The sequence below is a fragment of the Microcebus murinus genome, chromosome 7 (genome assembly GCF_040939455.1).
Source record: "Microcebus murinus isolate Inina chromosome 7, M.murinus_Inina_mat1.0, whole genome shotgun sequence".
Lineage (NCBI taxonomy): Eukaryota > Metazoa > Chordata > Mammalia > Primates > Cheirogaleidae > Microcebus > Microcebus murinus.
Window position 1 is genome coordinate 88,952,526 of NC_134110.1, and position 18,802 is coordinate 88,971,327.

Sequence of the window (18,802 nt, forward strand, 5' to 3'; positions counted from 1 at the left end):
ACATAATACTAGGACATTCAGTGGACAACTACAAGGGCAGTGTCCAGATTCCAGATTCAGGATCAACACAGAGATTTCCTAACATGTGAGGTGTCACTAAAAGTGATCATAGAAACAAAATAAACAGGCTTCACAGATGGATAGAGGGGATTCCTTTAAAAAAAAAAATAGGGATTTTACCATCATTATCTCCAAGCTCCCTTACATATGTAATATTTTCTCGAAGTGGCTAATCTATCAAAGCAGTACTAATTAAAGAGGAAGACACAAAAAAATGTATTGATCCAATATTAAAACAGCAGTATATCCTTTGAAATTTAAAAGGCATGCATTTAGAAACACTTAAGTGCTATTTTATATAGCCAGCAGAGAATGTATTGAGTCACTTATCTCAAGAGATGGCAGGAGCCGGAAAAAAAAATAAACTTCAGAAATAGTTTAGCTAAATTCATGGATGACAGATTCATAACGTGTTACTAAGGAAATGGATGTCAGGGTGCGAGATTCCCATGCACAGGCCTGGACCGAGAAAGCAACTACTCCAGCTGGCGGAAGAGCCTGATTTTTTCAATTCTTTTGTGAGAGTGGGGAGCAGTCTTGAGCAAGTGGATATAAACAGGGTGGCTTCCAGCTGTGCCCCAGAGAAAGCCTCTCTCTTTAATATAATTATTTTTATGAAATATTTTCTGATTATAAAATGAACGCATACAGAGCCTGCTCACTGCATATAGAAAGATAGATCTAGAAATTGAAAGCTTTATAAAGACTAAATGGAAAATTTAAAATCCTATTACCCATTTTTAAATAAAACATGAATTGCGTAGCATTTTGATAAATACATGGATTCAAATGGGTATCCTCAAAATTAGCATCCATGGAATGGTATAAATAGCAGCACTCTTTTCTTTTTTAGTATGAATGCCCTTTAGTTCTGAAAACAGTCTTCACAATACAGGTGGCTTTGTACTTTGCAAATTCATTGCTTAAATAATTTCAGGTTTCATGTACAAAGAGATGAAAATGGCCATCACAGCACAGGATATGAAATTTGAAACAGCTCAGTGCTGGCTCGTGGGTCCTTCTGCACCGTCCAGGACAACCTTCTGGGACCCATGTCCTTGCGGAACAGTCAGTCGCAGGCCTACTGGGTTCGCTCACCTCCAGGTTTGCTGCAAGTCGATCAACAAGGGAACATTCTGACTAATAAAAGGCTCATCGTGCCATTGTAAGAGTGAGGACTTTCTGCCTCAAAAGAAAAATGCACTATGTTTGAGAGAAACATAAAAATCCATTCACTATGCACAGCCTGAATATTCATTAGAATTCAAAGCTATAGAAGATGCGAAGAACTAACTTGTCGGGGAAAAGAAAAGGCTGTTTATTCCTCACTGAGTAAAACGGATGATGTGAGGCCCTCTCCCCTTTTCTGGCTCTAAGTGGAAGATTTCTCTGGCCTTAGAAGACCCCAAACTTTTGGTCTCTTGATTTTACTTCTAATGCTAAATTCACACATACTACTATGCCAAAAGCTAAACCTCCAAAACGAGGGGGAAAGAGCTATTAAAACAAACAAAAATGTATCCTACAAAGTGAAGAAAGCAGGTTCCCACTTCTTGCTGGGCATGAGGTTCAGGATGTAAGCACTCTTCCACAAATTTTAAGAATTCTTTATGTACTGCAAGGATATCTTCAATATTTGAGAACAGTATCTGTAAATAAATAAATGTGTAAGTAAGCACAATAGTGAAGCAAGTTTAAAAAAAAAAAGGCTGTAAGAGTACAGTACTCTCTCTCCAGCTGAAAACCCCACATCTGTGCCTTCCACCCACCTTGCTGGCAGGGCCCCAATTTTCTCTGGACTTCTCCTCCACTCCAACACAACTGTGGGAACCAGGAGACCAAGCCTGTCTCTCTGGGCAGGGCCTGGATGGCCCTATCCAAGCATGGCAGTCCCACTCTCTTCCTGAGAACGGGCTGGAAGGAAACTAGCAGATTTGCCAGCAGGCTTTTCAGGGCGGGATGTCTTTGCTCTTAAGAAGGGTACCCTGGAATAGACTGTCCTTTTCTCCCTCTAGAAGGTGCCACGTGTAGAAACAACAGGTGAGAGAGTTACAGAGTCATTTTGCAGCCACAGGAGGTGGCTGTTGGTGGGCAAAGCCACAAGAGGTTGCTAGTTCGTGGGCAAAGCTGATAACTAACCTCTGTGGCAGTGAATAGCTAAAAAGGTTCTAGCAACCCTGCTGACCTCCCTGGGTCACGGGTACTGAATTTTCTCTTCTGTCTGGAGTCCCTGATATGTGAGCGAAAGGATCTTCAAAGTCAATTTGAGTAACAGCTTTCTTTTGCTTGCAACCCAAAGCTCCCTAACTGAAATATTCCCATGGTAGGAAAATTTGAAAGGCATTTAACTTATGGGGAAATACAGTCGGAAGAACATTAGAAAAATCCTTACAAATTTTTTATTTTCAGTAAAATAAAACAGTAGATTAGCATACATATCAGTGATGTATACAACTTAAATGAATATCACTGTAGTATAATTAATTTTCACTTACTATATTTTTCTTTCAAAAACTCTTCACAATTTTCTCACCCTACAGTTTAAAAGAAATGTTTATATACTTGTTTCTGAATTGAAGATATTATGTGGACTTCCGGAGTGGACCAACCAAATCTTTTTGTTCTTTAGTGATCACGGAGACTGGATGTCACATTTGCACACATCCTGCCTTCCTGAGCCACCTGGGTTCCTAGTCTAGGGTTTATTTTTTCTTGCCCTGTTCAAATTTTCTCAGACTTTAGTAAAAAGTTTCTCTGTGACTTCCTCTTAACTTCTATCTCTTTTCCCAAATCCTAGGGCCCCTTTTTCAAATTATTACTGACACAAGCGACTGGCATGGGCATTGATAGCATAACTGAAGAGAAGCTGAGGGTCCTGGAGTACCACACCACATAGAAAAGTTAACCTAAGGAGAGCTTATATCTGGGCAAAGGGCCAATTATACATCCTCACCTTCACTGTTTCCTCTGTCACATTTTTGTCAACTTTTGATGCTGCACACTGGTTCATTCGGTGTAAGAACGCCTGCATGAAATAAGAAAAAACATTATGAAGGTAACATCAGGTGAATAAAAGGACTGGCTGTTAAACAGAATTAAATGAATTCTTCTATAAGAAACCAAAGTTGAAAAACCTAATAGTTGACCGTAATAGTTTTGTTGTAACACGTGAAACCCTTGTGCATTGCTGCTCCCCTCTGGGAATTATATACTTCATTTATAACGCTGGGACACAGCCCCAAACAATCAGATACATATAAATTAAGTTTGTCCACTAGGATTGCAAAGTTCTAACGTACGCATTTAGAGTCGGATATTTCCTAAACTTTTAAGTCTTACAAAACACAAATAGACCAAAATCCAATGATAAATGGTATTTCTAATAAAGACAAAAGGTCCAAAATTCTGAAGTGACTCTCTTAGAACTGACAGACAGACAGATAGATATCCTTGCCAATAACTATTTCCAGGGAGGACCCTACAAGAAAGAATAAAAGAATTTTCTTTTCCCTCTACTCTCCTCCACCCAGCTTTTAGGAAGCCAAGATTTAAATTTCTGGGTTTGGGTCAGGGCTCTCCATAGCCCTATGTTAGGCAAATGAGCTGATTAGTATTAGTATTTCAAAAATTTAGACTCTTCTTGATGGTCATTAAGCCTTTATTTTTTTTTTATTTCTGCATATTATGGGGGTACAGATTTTAAGGTTTCAATAAATGCCCTTTCCCCCCTCCCCCAACAAGTCTGATTTTCCAGCATGACCATCCCTCAGACCTATGACCTAAGAAGCTGTTGTTTCTGGAATTAAAAAAAAAAGAGTAGAATGATCTATTTCTATTGAGCCTTAAAAGAAAGGTTTAGAAGGAAAAAGAGAAGGGAAATTTCCATCCAGCAAATTTGGTTTATGTTCTCAAGACATCATCCCTGAGCTACCTGGTGGCCAGGTAAGAACATTCCTTCCCTTGTCTGACTTGAGGACTTCGCCCACCACTGCCAAGTTGGGATAGGACAGCCCACCAAGTCCCCTGAGCACACAGAAGCTCCAGAGAATTGCTGGAGACAGCATCAAACAAATGAAAATTAAGGTAAGAATCATATTTTTGACATGTTATATTTACAAAGATGTAAGAGAATAACAAAACCCAAGATCGTAAAAGTAAAAAATGGCACAATCTGAGGGCAACTTGACAGTACATCTCAAATTTTTAAATAGCATTTCCTTTAACTTCTAAAACTGTATCCTAAGGAAATATTCGAATAAGGGGTTTCACTGTATTGATTACAAAAGTGGAAAAATTGGAAACAACCTAAATGCCCATCAATTAGGGAGACATTGAACATATTATGTATGATATGTTCAAATTATAGAGTACTGTGGCAAAAGTACAATCATAAATGGAATGCAATTAAAATTATATATACACATATATGTATATACAATAGATGTCTATAAAATATTGTCTGGTGAAAAAAAATTATCGAGTAGCATACATAATAATATGTATATGCAATTCACACATACACAAAAATAAATACATACATGTATAATGCCAGTGTGTGTTCATATTTAGGAAAAATAAGTAGCATATGCCAAAACACAATCAGTAGTCACCTCTAGGTGCTAGGAAGGTGACCTTTGTACACTTTCTTATTTTCAGAATATTTGGCTGTCAGCATGTTATAACTTTTGTAAAAAGAGAAACAAAACTATTTCAAAGAAATAAAACAAATGAGCCACAAGATCTCACTTCTAGCATGAGTGTTGAAACCATTTTTATTCTTGATTCAACCAGTTCATGTTTCAGATTCTATAACTGCAAAGCCAGATCAGAAATAATAGCCCCAACTCATTAACATTGGCTAAATTAAATAAAATCAATAGGAAAGACATATGGTAAGATTTTCTGAACTATTATCAAAAGTTAGGTAGAAATGGTAAAAGAAAAAGAGATTTAGAATTTTCTAACTTTAAATGCCCATTTTCATTAGTTTTATTCTGTTTCAATTTTTATTTCAGTTTTCTTTCTCTTGAATATTTTCCACATACTCACACCAAAAATGTTATTTAGCTCCTTCCAATTAGTCTTAAAATAACATGGTGCTCTACTTGCCTAGTTTACATTTCATATTGACCACACAGTAAACAGGTAATCTCTCATGCAAGCAAAGCTTAAACTTCACCTCTACATTTATAAAACTTTTCTTCATAAACTGAACTCAGTCACATTCTGAAACTGATAAATTAAAGTTAAGAGGTAGCAAAAACGAATCAAAATATGAGTTACAAGGGAACATACAAACTAATAAAGTAAACCACATTTTTATCTAACTTTTTATCTTCTTAACCTCCGTGACAAATGCAACCTTTCATTTAAATGTTTATGAAAGGAAACCTGGGATTTGTTAGCATTTTTGACCAAGCATTTATTTTTCCCAAAGGCCTCATTTTATACAACGGAGAAAGCAGATTTTAGATGGTTTGCCCAGAGCGCAAAATCACAAAAACTGACATTTTTTACAAAAGATTTAAGTCTACCTTCCTGAAGATAAAAATAAATAGGTGTTTTTGGAATCATCCTTTAACAACTATTAATAGTATCTACAGAGTCCTTTCAGACTTTGGTAATGAGGGCATTTAATCTTTCTTATATCAATCAAGGAGATATTAGTGCCCTAGTAACAAAAATATGCAAGGGACTTTATACACTGTTTTATCTCTGTATTCAGTCATTCTCACTGATTCAAAATTTCATCAGAATTAGATAATCTTCATCTTGACATAAATACATTTGAAAGTAAGTGCTGGAAAATAGCTTTTAATGCCAGTTGTTTTCAAACTTTGTACTGTGTGTAAGCTGTAAATCTTATTCCCAGAAGGTCTGATTCAGGAGATTGGTTTAGGACCCAGAAATCTACATTTTAAGCAGGAACCCCTAGGTGATTCTCATATAGTTGATCTGGAAACTGTGTTCTGATGACAATTTCTTTATATTTATTCTTCCAAAGACTGAAAATAACAGACTGGAGAAACAAATAAGTGAATCGATAGGGAAAATGGGTTCGCTTATTTTACCTTGACTTTCAACTTGATGTCAAACAATGGTTGTCTCTGTACAACACCCTCTCACCCAACCACCTGGGATTTCTGGTGCTCCAAGGTATTCCCCTCCCAGCCATGAAAATCTCCGAAGGCTAAGGATATGCACAGAAAGGTGAGTCAGATAGGAAGGGCTAAGTCACATCCAGAGGAAGTGAGGCTCATGCAGGTGCCCTTCTGAGGATCTTCTAGCTTGAATGTGTGCTTGGTTTGCCAGGGTTGTCCTAATGATGGCTCCACACAACATATTCCTAGATATACTCTAGTCATGGGCTGCTTTTTTCTCACTCAGAGAGCAAAACTCTTCATTTTCTCTTTAACTTGCTCCCTCTTATTAGGTATTTGATAAATGCATATGTTAAATGCCATATGTTAAAGTTTAATAAAGCTAATAATGTCATGTATTTGCTGCCAAGAAATCAAAAGAATGAAAAAACTCATTAAGGCATAATAGGAAGATGCCACAATCCCTTTCTCTTTGTCTGCCCATCTGTGCTGCTGCTAGTTCAAAAGTAAAGCAAGGGCCACCATGAGTTTCATTCTCAGAATACATTTTCTTATTTTTTAATCTCCAAGTACAAAATGACCTCTCTCAACTCATTTTTGTCCTTTCCACTCTATCATCAGTCAGGCACACAGTATATCACTCTCAAAAGTCTCACAGATTATAATGGTTTACACTTTCAATTCTAGATATCCAACACTAATATGAATTTCGTATCATACCCAGGCGCCCTCAAACTACTGCCCATGGGCCACACGCGGGTGTTTTTGCCCGTTTGTTTTTTTACTTCAAAATAATATATGTGCAGTGTACATAGGAATTTGTTCATAGTTTTTTTAAAAAAAACTATAGTCTAGCCCTCCAACGGTCTGAGGGACAGTGAACTGGCCCCCTGTTTAAAAAGTTTAAGGACTCCTGATACAGACACTAAACCCTATTACTAAACCCTCACTAAACACTAAACCCTCATAATCATCCTAGCAGCACCCTATCACCTTAAAAATGTTGCTTTTTAGTATGGATAGAGATATATAAATTTTACAAATAAAGGTAAAATGGGAAAAATTTAAGAGGGGCTGCACAGTTGCAGGAAAAAAATATACTCATTTCATAGAAATAAATGGACAAAAACAATAAGAATAAATAGTCTCCTTTTGTCTCTTGAACTTAAAACAATATTATCACATGATGCTTAGGAAGATAAGTGTTTTGTCCTAATAAATGAAAAAAGTTTGTCATTTGAGTTTGTCTAAACATGTGGTGGATAGTGGCACTAGTTTATTGGGATGGAGATGACTACAAGAGAAGGCTTGGGGTGGGAGAATCAGTTTGTTCTGGCCCTGTTGCATTTGAGATGCCTACTGGGCACCATCACCATCGTAGAGATCTTAAGTAGAGAGTTGGCTGTACAATCTGAGGCTCCGAGGGGAGATCAGGGCTGAAGGACAAGAGCTATGTGTTACTGGCATGAAGACAGAACTCACGGGAAGTGTATAGAGAGAGAAGAGATAGCCACCCCAGTCCAATGGAGAGACTGTGTAAATGGAGAAGACAAAAGGCCCAAGGACAGAAGCTTGGAGCATTCTACCATTGGGATCTCAAGCAGAAGAGAAACCAAGGAAGCCAGGGACATGCTTCCAGTAAGGTAGGAGCAAAAACAGGAGCATATGGTATCACAAAAGACAGGTGCTATAGTTTGGATGCTTGTCCCCAGAACCTCATGTGGAAATTTGATCCCCAATGTTGAAGATGGGATCTAATAGGAGGTGTTTGGGTCATGGGGACAGATCCCTCATGAATGGCTTGGTGCTGTCCTCAAGGTAATGAGTGAGCTCTCACTATATTAGCTCCTGCAAAGCTCCCCTGGCTCTCTCTTGCTTCTGCTCTTGCCATGTGATCTCTGCACATGCCAGCTCCCCTTTGCCTTCTGCCAGGAGTGGAAGGAGCTGAGGCCTCCACCAGAAGCAGATGCTGGCACCATGCCTCTTGTTCAGCCTGCAGAACCATGAGCCTAAAACACCTCTTGTCTTTATAAATTACCCAGCCTCAGGTATTGCTTTATAGCAGCACAAAGATACCAGGAAAAGGGACTTTCAAGAACAAGGGTGGTCAACCGCTTTAACAGTGTCGAAAAATCAAGTAAGATAAAACAGAGACATGGTTTGACAGTGTGGAGGCTGATTGCTGATGGGCTTGGCCAGAGCAATCCCAGTGGAATGGGTTGAGGGAGAATCGGAGGCTGAGGAAATGGAGCCAGTAACCATAGAAAATTTGCAAAGGTTTGCTGACAACGAGACCAGATTTAGGAGGTAGATTTGGATCAAGGGAGGGTTTACAGTTTAAGCTGGAAAATATGATAGCAACTCATCCTTCAAGTTTCAGATTCTTTTCTCTTCATACAGTTTCCATAAACCCCTTCTAACCTTTCCAGTCCACTGGATCTCACCCTTCCCTGATCGCCGACTGATTCCCAATATTTTGAGTAGAAATTTCTCCTTTAACATGAAAAAAAAAAAATGGGCACACATATTCACATGTTGTGGTGTTAATATCTGTCAATTTAAATATAAATCAATAATTAACTACTGGAAAAAAATCTACAATATTTATGCTGTGTTCAGGCATTAGTCTTGGCAGTGGCCCTTAATTAAACTTTTTGTTCTTAGGACTCACTTACATTATAAAAAATTATGGAGAACCCCAAAGAGCTTTTGTTTATGTATATAATATCTATCAATGTTGACTATATTAGCAATTAAAACTGAAAAAAATGTTAATACTTATTAATTTAATAAATTCATTTACTTATAAATTCATTTAAAATTAACAATAATAAACCTATTACATGCTAATATAAGTAACAAATTTTTACAAAAAATAGCTATCTTTCCCCAAATAATATCAGTAAGAAGTGTAGTACTGTTTTCGATGTTTGCAAATTTCATTAATGTCTAGCTTAATAGAAAACAGCTGTATTCTCATCTATGCTTCAATTTATTATGACATGTTTTGGTGAAACTATATGAAGAAAATACAACCTAATACCAATCTGTCTTTGGAAAAGGGAGGAATATGTTCCTTGATATAATTTATTCATATAATTGTGGGTATTCTTCTTTACTACAATCCCAAAACTCCGTAAGTGGTAGTTCTTAAAGTTTAGTTGCAATGTGGAACCCGAAACTATTAACAGTGAACTTTTCATACTGTTATATTAAACCTATTGGTCTATCTTGCATTTTGAAGGTTATCTTTTACCCATGCTTGATTTTGTAGTATTTTTAAAATACTAGCACACCGAGTTATACATATCTTCCAAATATTAATATATTTCATTGTACAATATTAATACATCCCATGTATTAATATCAGTATCCAACCCATTAGAAACATCTTTCACTATTAGGAAGCTGCCAAGCTCACAGTGATGGAAACAAATTTTCCAAAACTCTAAAATCACTTGAAAGCCTTTATCATCTTCATCAAATACTGTCAGTTGATTTCCTTAAAATGACAGGCTATCTTCATTTTTTTTTTTTTTTTTGAGAAAATGTCTGCCAAAAACCTAAACAACAAAAGCTTAGTTTGTCTCACTGTCAGTATTTCAAATAAATATGATGTTCCATAGCAACTCAAACGATCAAAGTTCCTTCCCTGGGGACAACGTAATGCCTGGATATGCAACAGAAGCACTCAGTCATCACACAGAATATTAAAAAGACATTTGCTCAAGAGTCAAGGTTTAGCAAACATAATAATTTTTCCTTCTTTATCAAGAACATTCTTAAGCAAAACTGGCATCCCTTCCCACCCGCTATGAGTGGGTGACAGTGAAGTAGACGGTGACCATGTGTACAGTTCAGTGTCACCGCTTTGATTCACACTAAGGCATCAGCAATTTTACACACCATTGCTTTTGCAACATCAGTGCAAATGTCAACACAGTGAAAAAAAGCAAATAAAGTTGTATTACTACTATGAAAATACTTTTGATCTTGCAAATCCCTTGAAAGGGTTTCATAAAATCCCAAATGTCTGCAGAGCACACTTTCAAAACCACCCTTTTAAGCATACAGTATATTCCAAAAATCAAAACAGTCAAAAATCTCTGCTTATGTTCTATTGGGGGAAGACAGTTAATATACAATACATATAATAAATAAGTAAATAATTTAGTATATTAGAAGGTAGACACTAAAACTAACCAATGAATTTACTATAATAATAAAGTATCTACACACATTTGAAAAGCCATATAATATGCGGCAATAATTCTGAAGGCTCTCCAGAGGTCCAGGGTCCAAAATTTGTCACCATAAATCTACATAATTCAATGCTGTTATTTAATTAAACTTGACCTTTCTCTTTTTACATTCGAGCATCACTCCTCACACCAGCCAACTCCATTTGCTCTCCTTCCCTTCCTCTGTCTCTCCTTTGCTCCCTTATGTCCAATACCCACCATACTCCTAAGATTCACCGGGGGATGGGATGCAGTAGCCCTCTCTCCATTTCCCAGCTATCCCCAAAGAGAAGGATGCAAGTATTCTCCAACTGTATTCTTACTGCCAAGCACTTAGGACCCAATCAGGTAGGGGAATTACAAAAATTGCAAAAACATAGAAATGACCAACTCTAGATATTTTTGTAATTATCTTACCATCATGACCCTGCCCTAGGGTTCCACACTCCCATTATTAGTATAACTTCTAGCTCCTATTGTTGTCTCCCTACAATCCACTTTCTATACAGCTGCCAAAAAAAAAAATCATTTAAAAGTGTTAATCCAGCTGTGACACTCCCTGGCTCAAAACTTCCAAGGGGTCCCCTCCCATGCAGAATGTAATCCAGATACCTTGTCCCAGCTCACGAGACCAGTCTCAGTCTGCCTGGGGGCCCCTGTGACATATCTCAGACTGGGTGGTTTGTAAAGCCCAGATCAAGGCACCAACTCATTTCAGTGTCTAGTGACGGCCCATTCCTCACAGCCGGTGCCTTCCATGACCTCAGAAGGTTGGAGGGGACAAACAGGCTCCCTCTAGCCCCTTTTGGAAGGGCACTAATCCCATTCCTGAGGGCAAAGCCCTCATGATCTAATCGCCTCCCAAAGGCCTCACCTCCTAATACCATCACCTTGGTGTTTAGGTTTCAACATACACATTTTGGGGGAGACACACACATTCAGACGATAGCAAGGCCCTACATGACCTGCCCCCCACCCCACTTTGTCATACCTGTATTCTCCATTCTGGACCACCGCCCCACCCACACGGGCCTTCCCGCTCCTCCCCAAACATGCCAGGCTTACTTTCACCTTCGTACATTTTTAGGACCTGCTTCTTCTACCTAGGGCATTTTCCACCCATTGTCTCCTGCTGTCACTCATTTTCAGCTTCAGTGCCATCTCCTCACAGACGTCCCTCATAACCAACCAGGCCAACGTGCTCCCTGCCCAACCCCCAGCCCACACCACTTCCCGCATCATTGTCTTCCCCATAGCCCTTCAACTCCTCAGTGTTCCGTTTCATCTCTGTGTTTACTACCCGGCTCCCACGTTGGATGGGACCTGTGTGAAGGCAGAGAGGGTCTGTTTTGTTCACCAGTAATCCCAGCACCTACATCAATACCTGGCGTGGTGAGTGCTCAATAAATGTTTATGGAATGACTAAAGACTTTTGTTCTTAACTAGATGGTCTGCACACCTGAAGACCACTAGACTGTGTGGTATCAATTTCCCTAGGGTATTATATTCCTAAATATTCATCAGCAACTTGGAATATAGGATATCCCACAATCTGTTCCATTTCCATCACCATACGACAGGGTTTCTCAATCTTGACAGTATTGACATTTGGAGTTGGATAACTCTTTATTGTGAGGGATTGTTCTGTGCACTATACGATGCAATGTCTTTCGATACAAGAACAATAATTATAAAATTATGTTGGTTTGCGTGTCTGCTCTCCACCAGACTGAAAGCCCTTACATAATATGAGCGGCATCTTTTCATCTTTGGAATAGATACTAGGTTGTCCCTAAACTGCCATGACAACATCAAATCCATACAAGACTCTAAAAACTTACAAAATAGTAAATCAATTGTTCGTAGTTCAGTAGCATTTAAGACTCAGCCTTGTGGGTGTTTCTCACTCTACAAATCAAAATGACTATATACCACATTACAAATAGAACATATCATACCTGGATTACTAAATATGTGCCTAAAGAGATCATGATGGTACCCAAACAGCATGTCAAAACCCCTCAGTGAAAGCCCTTCGATTGTTTCCTTACGATTCAGAATCAAAAGGACTTGTTGTGTCCCAGTTATTGAGAGCCTTTTCATATCTGCTCAATTTCCCCACAAAAGATGTTTTACTCTTTTTCAGAACAATTCAAAGTGAACACCACTATCATCTCAGAGCCTAAGTGAAGATAATTTTTCATCATATGCTCCAGATTTTTTAAAAACTCCCTTGGCTGAAATATGACAAGAATATGAAGAAGATAACTAAAACATTTTTAGTGTATTCTATTTGACCTTGAAATGTCAAAAAACAAATATGACAGAACCGTGTTCTTCAGTAATTCATCAATTGTCAGCAAGTGATTGGTACATTAACTTTGTACAACGGAGAAGGTTTTAAACATGACTGATAGGTGACTAGAAAGTGAACAGTAAAACTGGACATAAGATAAAAGAGAAATCAGAACCATTATCAACAGAATTATAGTTGTGCATAAAATTAGTAAAAGTGAAAATTAGGAAATTTATTAAGATGGCTACATGAAAATACAATAATAAACGCAGACTTTTCTTAAGTGTGTCTTTTGTTAATTTTTTTAAGTTTTTGTTAATCTTTTGTTGTGTTTAACTTTTAGCTCATTTTTTGCAATTTTGACTCCTGCAAACTCATCTCACAGCTCAATCTGTAAAAATATTATTTTAACAGGACTTAACTTCCATAAGCCTAAGGCAACGAGTTGGTCTAAAGCAGATGTCAAAAGCAGTAGAGGTGTTTTTTTGCTTATTTTTGTTCTTGTTTTTGGTATAGTGCCTTGCTCTGTCACCCCAGCTAGAGTGCAGGTGCATCATCATAGCTCACTGCAACCTCAAACTCCTGGGCTCAAGCAATCCTCCTGCCTCAGCCTCCCAGAGCTTTAGGATTACATGCCACCATGCCTAGCCTGTAGCAGTATTTTTTAACACAGCACAATGTGGTTAAAATATCTGTTCAATTGGTACCATTTAAAAAAATAGAAGCATTCAACAAAATGTCAATAATTACAGCCTCTCTTCAAACACATGGAGAAAAATCAACGCAGGGCCTGTATAACTGAAAGGCAATGATAGCTGGAGCTAAGAAAGCCACATGTTCCCTTCATTTTGCCCCAGTCACCACTACTCCCTATCACTCCCTAGGCCAAAGAAGAATGTTAATTGCCAAGTATCCTAACATTAATGCTGTTATTTTTTTTTAATATGAAGTCTGTTTTACTCATTTCTGTGACTTGGAAATCTCTGCAGCCATTTCAGCTTTCAGCCATAGTCTTGAGGTTTTGTCCTTTTGATTCTTACAAATTTTTAATACTGATCTTTCTAGAGTTCTAAGTTTTAAAACAGCATTTGATCTTAAAGTATTTGAGTGTAAAAGCACTCCCATGATGAGAGGAAGAGAAAAGACAACTCAAAAAGAAAATACTTAAAAAATAAACTTAAGAAAATTGGCGCCTGTTTTATTTAACTCTTAGTTTCCCAAGGAATCTAAAATTAAGCGAGATGTTTACTCCTAGCACTGATTTTTGCTAGAAGATAGCTCTGGCAACCACGTATACAGCTAATTTTCTCAAGACCTAAAACAACTCTGTGGTCTTTATTTTAAACTATTTTTTCAAATGAGGCAACTTTTTGGCAATAGATTCTCAGTGTATTCACTCCAAGTATCATTTGATTCAAGAAGATCTTATGTTTCTTGTATTGTTTTGGGTGATTGCTGTCTCTTTACAGAATGGTCAGGGATACACCAAACTCTAGGGAGAAATCAATTAGAAAAAGTAAAGATTAGGAAGTGTATGATGTTTAGAGTGGGCTGTTTGGAAGCCCCTCAAAATTAATCCTTCACAGTCCTCCCCCAACACATCTAGAAATACCCACTTACACACACATCGAGACAAAGGATGTCTTGTGGGGATGGAGAAGTTCAACTCTGCAGTGAGCATTTATGAGAGGCCAAATGCAGTAAGTCTCAGCTTTGTCACCCATTAAATCAGGTTGATAATAATCCCTGCCTCACAGGGAGGTTGCAGAGGATTACATGGAGATAATTTTAGTTGGCACTTCGCATAGTACTAACTCACAATTAGGGCCCAATAAATGTTACCTGATACTTCTGCTACTGCTGCTATTATCGCTATCTACTATTACTACGTCCACAGCCAGAGTTCTGTTCCTTCTACTGTGGCTGTAATTATTACTAACGCTAAAAAGAAGAAAACTAAAGAGTAAGGCCCCGGCCTTCTCCTCTCTGCTCCTCTATTAACAGTGATCACTCCAACTGACTCTAACTTCTGGAGAATTCCTTGACATCAAAATAAATATTATAGTTCAGGGCTTTGGGGAAAATTCTACTATGTTTATTTAAAAAATATTATATCTTCCCTATTGTCTTGGATCTTTTCTGCTCAGGAGTCCAGGCCAGCCCCTACACGTTTGGTAGACATGTGGAACTCTCTATTCAAGGTTTACTTTCTAAACATTTCAGAAATTTAGAAATGTATGAAGAGTAGAAGGTGGGAAAAAAAATTCATTCGGGATCAAACTAGAAGGTGCTAAGAGAGATCGTCTATATTCTCAATCTTCGACATGACTTAGAGCACAAGGTATTAATAGAAATTGAACAGTGTACTGTGACGCATGGTCAGACCACAGCTATGATCTCAATGAGATGCCACAAGATCTGGGTGTAAATAAGAATGACACTGGCAGAGGAAGTCAAATGACAGGCCAACCAGAGAAGGCCTCTACAGAAGAGTCAGGTACAGAAAAGAAGACTACTACTCTTGAAGTTGTCTTATTCTTCTGGATGCAATCAACTCCTTATTGCACCAACAGCACCACTAAACCAGGATAATTTGCTAGGTTAATTCTCAAATCTTAAATTAAAATACATTCCTTTATGCTCACAAGTCATTATGCGTGTAAAGGAAATTAATGTCAGATGAAAATAAAATTTTAATAAGGTTCAGAATTATAACAAAGAAATGCAGGTATTTCAAATATCCCACAATCTTTCTGGTGGCAATTCACATAACAGTATCTTTCACAGTGTTCAGCTGGTGATCAACATAGAGTAAAATGGATCTCTAAAAGCAGTTCATCAGCTTACACGAACATACTTGTGAACTTTTTCCTTAATAAGATGTCTGTTAAATTACCTTATTTTTAATATTATACAAATATTTATACAGAGATGCCAGTAAACCATTGTGCCCCCCCCCCATATAATAATGCCACATATTGTGCTGCTCAGGAATTTACATGGCTATCAGATAACTTGAGAAACACAGCACAATGAAGAAAAGGTTGAGCGGAAAGTACAAAGTACATTATATAGATAATAGTCTCAAGCACAAATTTTTCTCTGGCACAGGAAACTGGTCATTTCCCGAATTTAAAGTGCAGAACACTATTCCTGTTTAAGTCGTTATTCAAGAAAGCAGTTCCCATGAAGAGAAAATGTAAGTGGGGAAGAAAAAGTGTTTAATGCTGGAAAACTGGAGAAATGAAGGAGGATCCCAACGTGAGGCGCTGTCTCTGCCTGGCACCAGCCGTTTTCTCTCCTCACACTACAATCTAACTCACTGCGCAATCCCAGGAGATAGAGAAGAAGATTATAAATTGGCTTTATGATAAATATTCATTTCAATTAATATAAAGAATGTTTTTGATTCTTTAAACGTACTTGTCTCTAAGTTTTGTACCTGACAAATTTCTGTTCCAACTTTGCCTTTTCTTTAAAGGTGTTTAACATTGTCCACAAATTTATCCTTAAAACATGCATGACTTAAAACATACGTCAATATAATTTTGCCCCATCTGACTTGTTATATCCCTGTCTTTCCTTTTCTCAGGACCCAATGTTGACTTCACCCTCTTCCTTCAATATACCACCCGTTCCTTAGTCTGTCATTTTCTTTCCTTTCTGTTTTCATCCTATCCATACTCTATGCCTGAAAGGAATCAATGTAAAGCAACTGACACAGCTAGTGCTGCGCTAATATAGACAAGTAGATCAACGGCACAGACAGTGCCAAGAAAACGTCCGAAGTATGCAGGAATTCAGTATTTGAAGCAGGTGGCTCTTTGCATCAGTGGGGAAAGAATGCCAGGTGTTGGGACAATAAGCAGTCCAGTTTGTGGTCTTTACCAAAATATGACAGAAGTCAACAGCATCAAGTGGGCAAGAGCTTGAACTCTGAAGCCACTCTGCCTGGGTTCGAATCCTAACTCTGCCAACCACCAGACATGTGACCACACAAGTGGCTGGACCTCTTTGAGGCAGAATTTCCAAATTTGTAAGGGAAGAATAATATGGTATTTACTCCTATGGACTTGCTGTAAGGATTAAATAAATTTATATATGCAAAGTAACTAGCACATAAGGGCCAGCATATAAGTGTTTGCTGTTATTAGTATTTTGTTCTATTTTATTTTCATATCACCAAATATGCTTGCAGGATACTATTTTCATTAAATAACACAATCTCTGAAGGAAGACCTTCAAGAAGGTCTTTTATAACATCCACACACCAAGTTATAATCAGTGGTATTAATAACCAACTAAAAGGAACAAGTATTGTGTATGCATAAACATGTGAATCACTTTTAAACAGTTTTCAAGTCATAATTTTGTATTCATAATTTTCTTTGTAAAAATTATATTAATAATCTATAAGATGGCAAATATCTGAAAGCACTTGTTTATACATTCAAAACACATGAGAAAAAACTAAACTAATCCTATTATGTTTCCAAAATCAAGAAGAAAATAAAATATGAAATATCATAAATCCAACCACATACTTCATGAATTTAATAGGAATCAGCAAAATGCTACCAATGAGTTCATTTTTATGGATATTGGCTTGCAGCTCTGTTGACAGCTGAATATTCATGAGGCAAGTTACAAGTAAACAAGAAAACTTTCCTTCCAGGGAAAAAGGCTAGGATAACTCAAAAATATTTTAAGCACTCTTTTTTTTCTGACCTGAATTATGAAAAATATCAAACAAAGAAAAACATACTGTCTATTCAAGCTTTATCTACAAATTTTGCTAGATAGCCACAAAGATGAGACAGATTTGCTCAAGGACTGCAAATGACAAATATCCCCTAATATCAATAGTTTCTTGGTTTCGAAGGCCCTGAATGATCTTAGGTACCCAAGAAGCAATCTTTTGAGGACGTAAATGAATGAAATTGCCCCTAGGCTGGGTGTGATAATTACTTTTGTTTAGGGTAATTATTTGAAGAGCATAAAACTTAAAAGGGCACCTAATTGTAAAAGGATATGATAAACTGAAGTCTCCTCTACATTTGGGGGTGTAGTCTGGAGGCCCTAAGAGCCTCAGCAAGTGGACTACACGCCAACAGTGATAGCACAGTATTCACTACAGGGAGATGGTAGCACATAGCACCTGGTCACTGGTCTGAAGGTGACCTCATTTAGATGCTGCTTGAGATAGTGTAGGGAGAAAAGGGGCTATGAAAAAAGGGATGCCATCAAACAGGATATAGCTGGCCTCTTCCAAATGCAGTGGGATTTAGGTTTGGTCGCCAGATCTGATAAAGCACTAGAATAAAAATCAAGAGTGAGGATAGAAGTTAATTTTATAGGGTGGATGTACACTGTTAAGACAGGTTATTGGCCTGCAGCTCAGTGGGGAAACTGGTGTCTCCTGTCATCCCAAAACACCTGATTTAGGACAGCAAAACTACTTCCAGACCCTCCCTGCTGGCGTGGACAAGGCTCCTCTTCCCCTCTAGCTCAGCTAGGGCTGCCTCGGGGCAGTGGGGGAGGCTGAGTACACAAGGGCTCAGAGGACCAGAAAAGCAGTGGTGAGCTGCTCCCTGCATGCCAACTGTTACACTGCACATTCGGATCAAACAATAATGGCAGGAACTGAATTTCAAAACACGTATTCAACAATGTATCCTGAAACCTATTGGGGGTGGGCATCCCACTGGGAAACTAATGCATTGTCCTGAAATATCTGCATGATTTTACTTCTCGTCATTAGACAAAAAGGAATAATATCTTTACTGCGTGAGCTAGTCACTGTGTATTCACGCCAGGCCGGGCTGGGCTGTAGGCACTGGGCAGCTGACGATGGCAAGGCCAGTTCCCGGCCCTGGGAGAGTGTGCATTCTAGAGACTAGACATGCAAAAGATGCATAAATCTCTAAATAGACGATTCAAGTTCCGGTGGTGGTAAGTACTGCGAAGTAAAACAGAACACGCGAATGGGGAGAGAGCAAGGGCCTGACTTCTGGGGATGGCCCTTCAGAACAGGTGTATTTGAGGACAGTCCACAGGAGCTGAGAGGGCAAAGCTGGCTCTCGAGGGCAAAGGCAGCAGCTACT

At 38.2% G+C, this 18,802-nt stretch overlaps 1 protein-coding gene across 2 annotated transcripts in view; it reads right to left on the reverse strand.

Annotated features, from left to right (window-relative positions):
- Positions 1–18,802, reverse strand: part of PREX2 (phosphatidylinositol-3,4,5-trisphosphate dependent Rac exchange factor 2) — a 273,273-nt gene that overhangs the window by 203,532 nt on the left and 50,939 nt on the right. For both annotated transcript variants that reach the window (XM_076005243.1, XM_012739905.3), the window contains exons 2-3: positions 3,014–3,085; positions 1,587–1,709 (exon numbers count right to left, since the gene is read on the reverse strand). In XM_076005243.1, the coding sequence (XP_075861358.1) occupies positions 1,587–1,709; positions 3,014–3,085 (195 nt within the window). The remainder of the gene's footprint in view (positions 1–1,586; positions 1,710–3,013; positions 3,086–18,802) is intronic.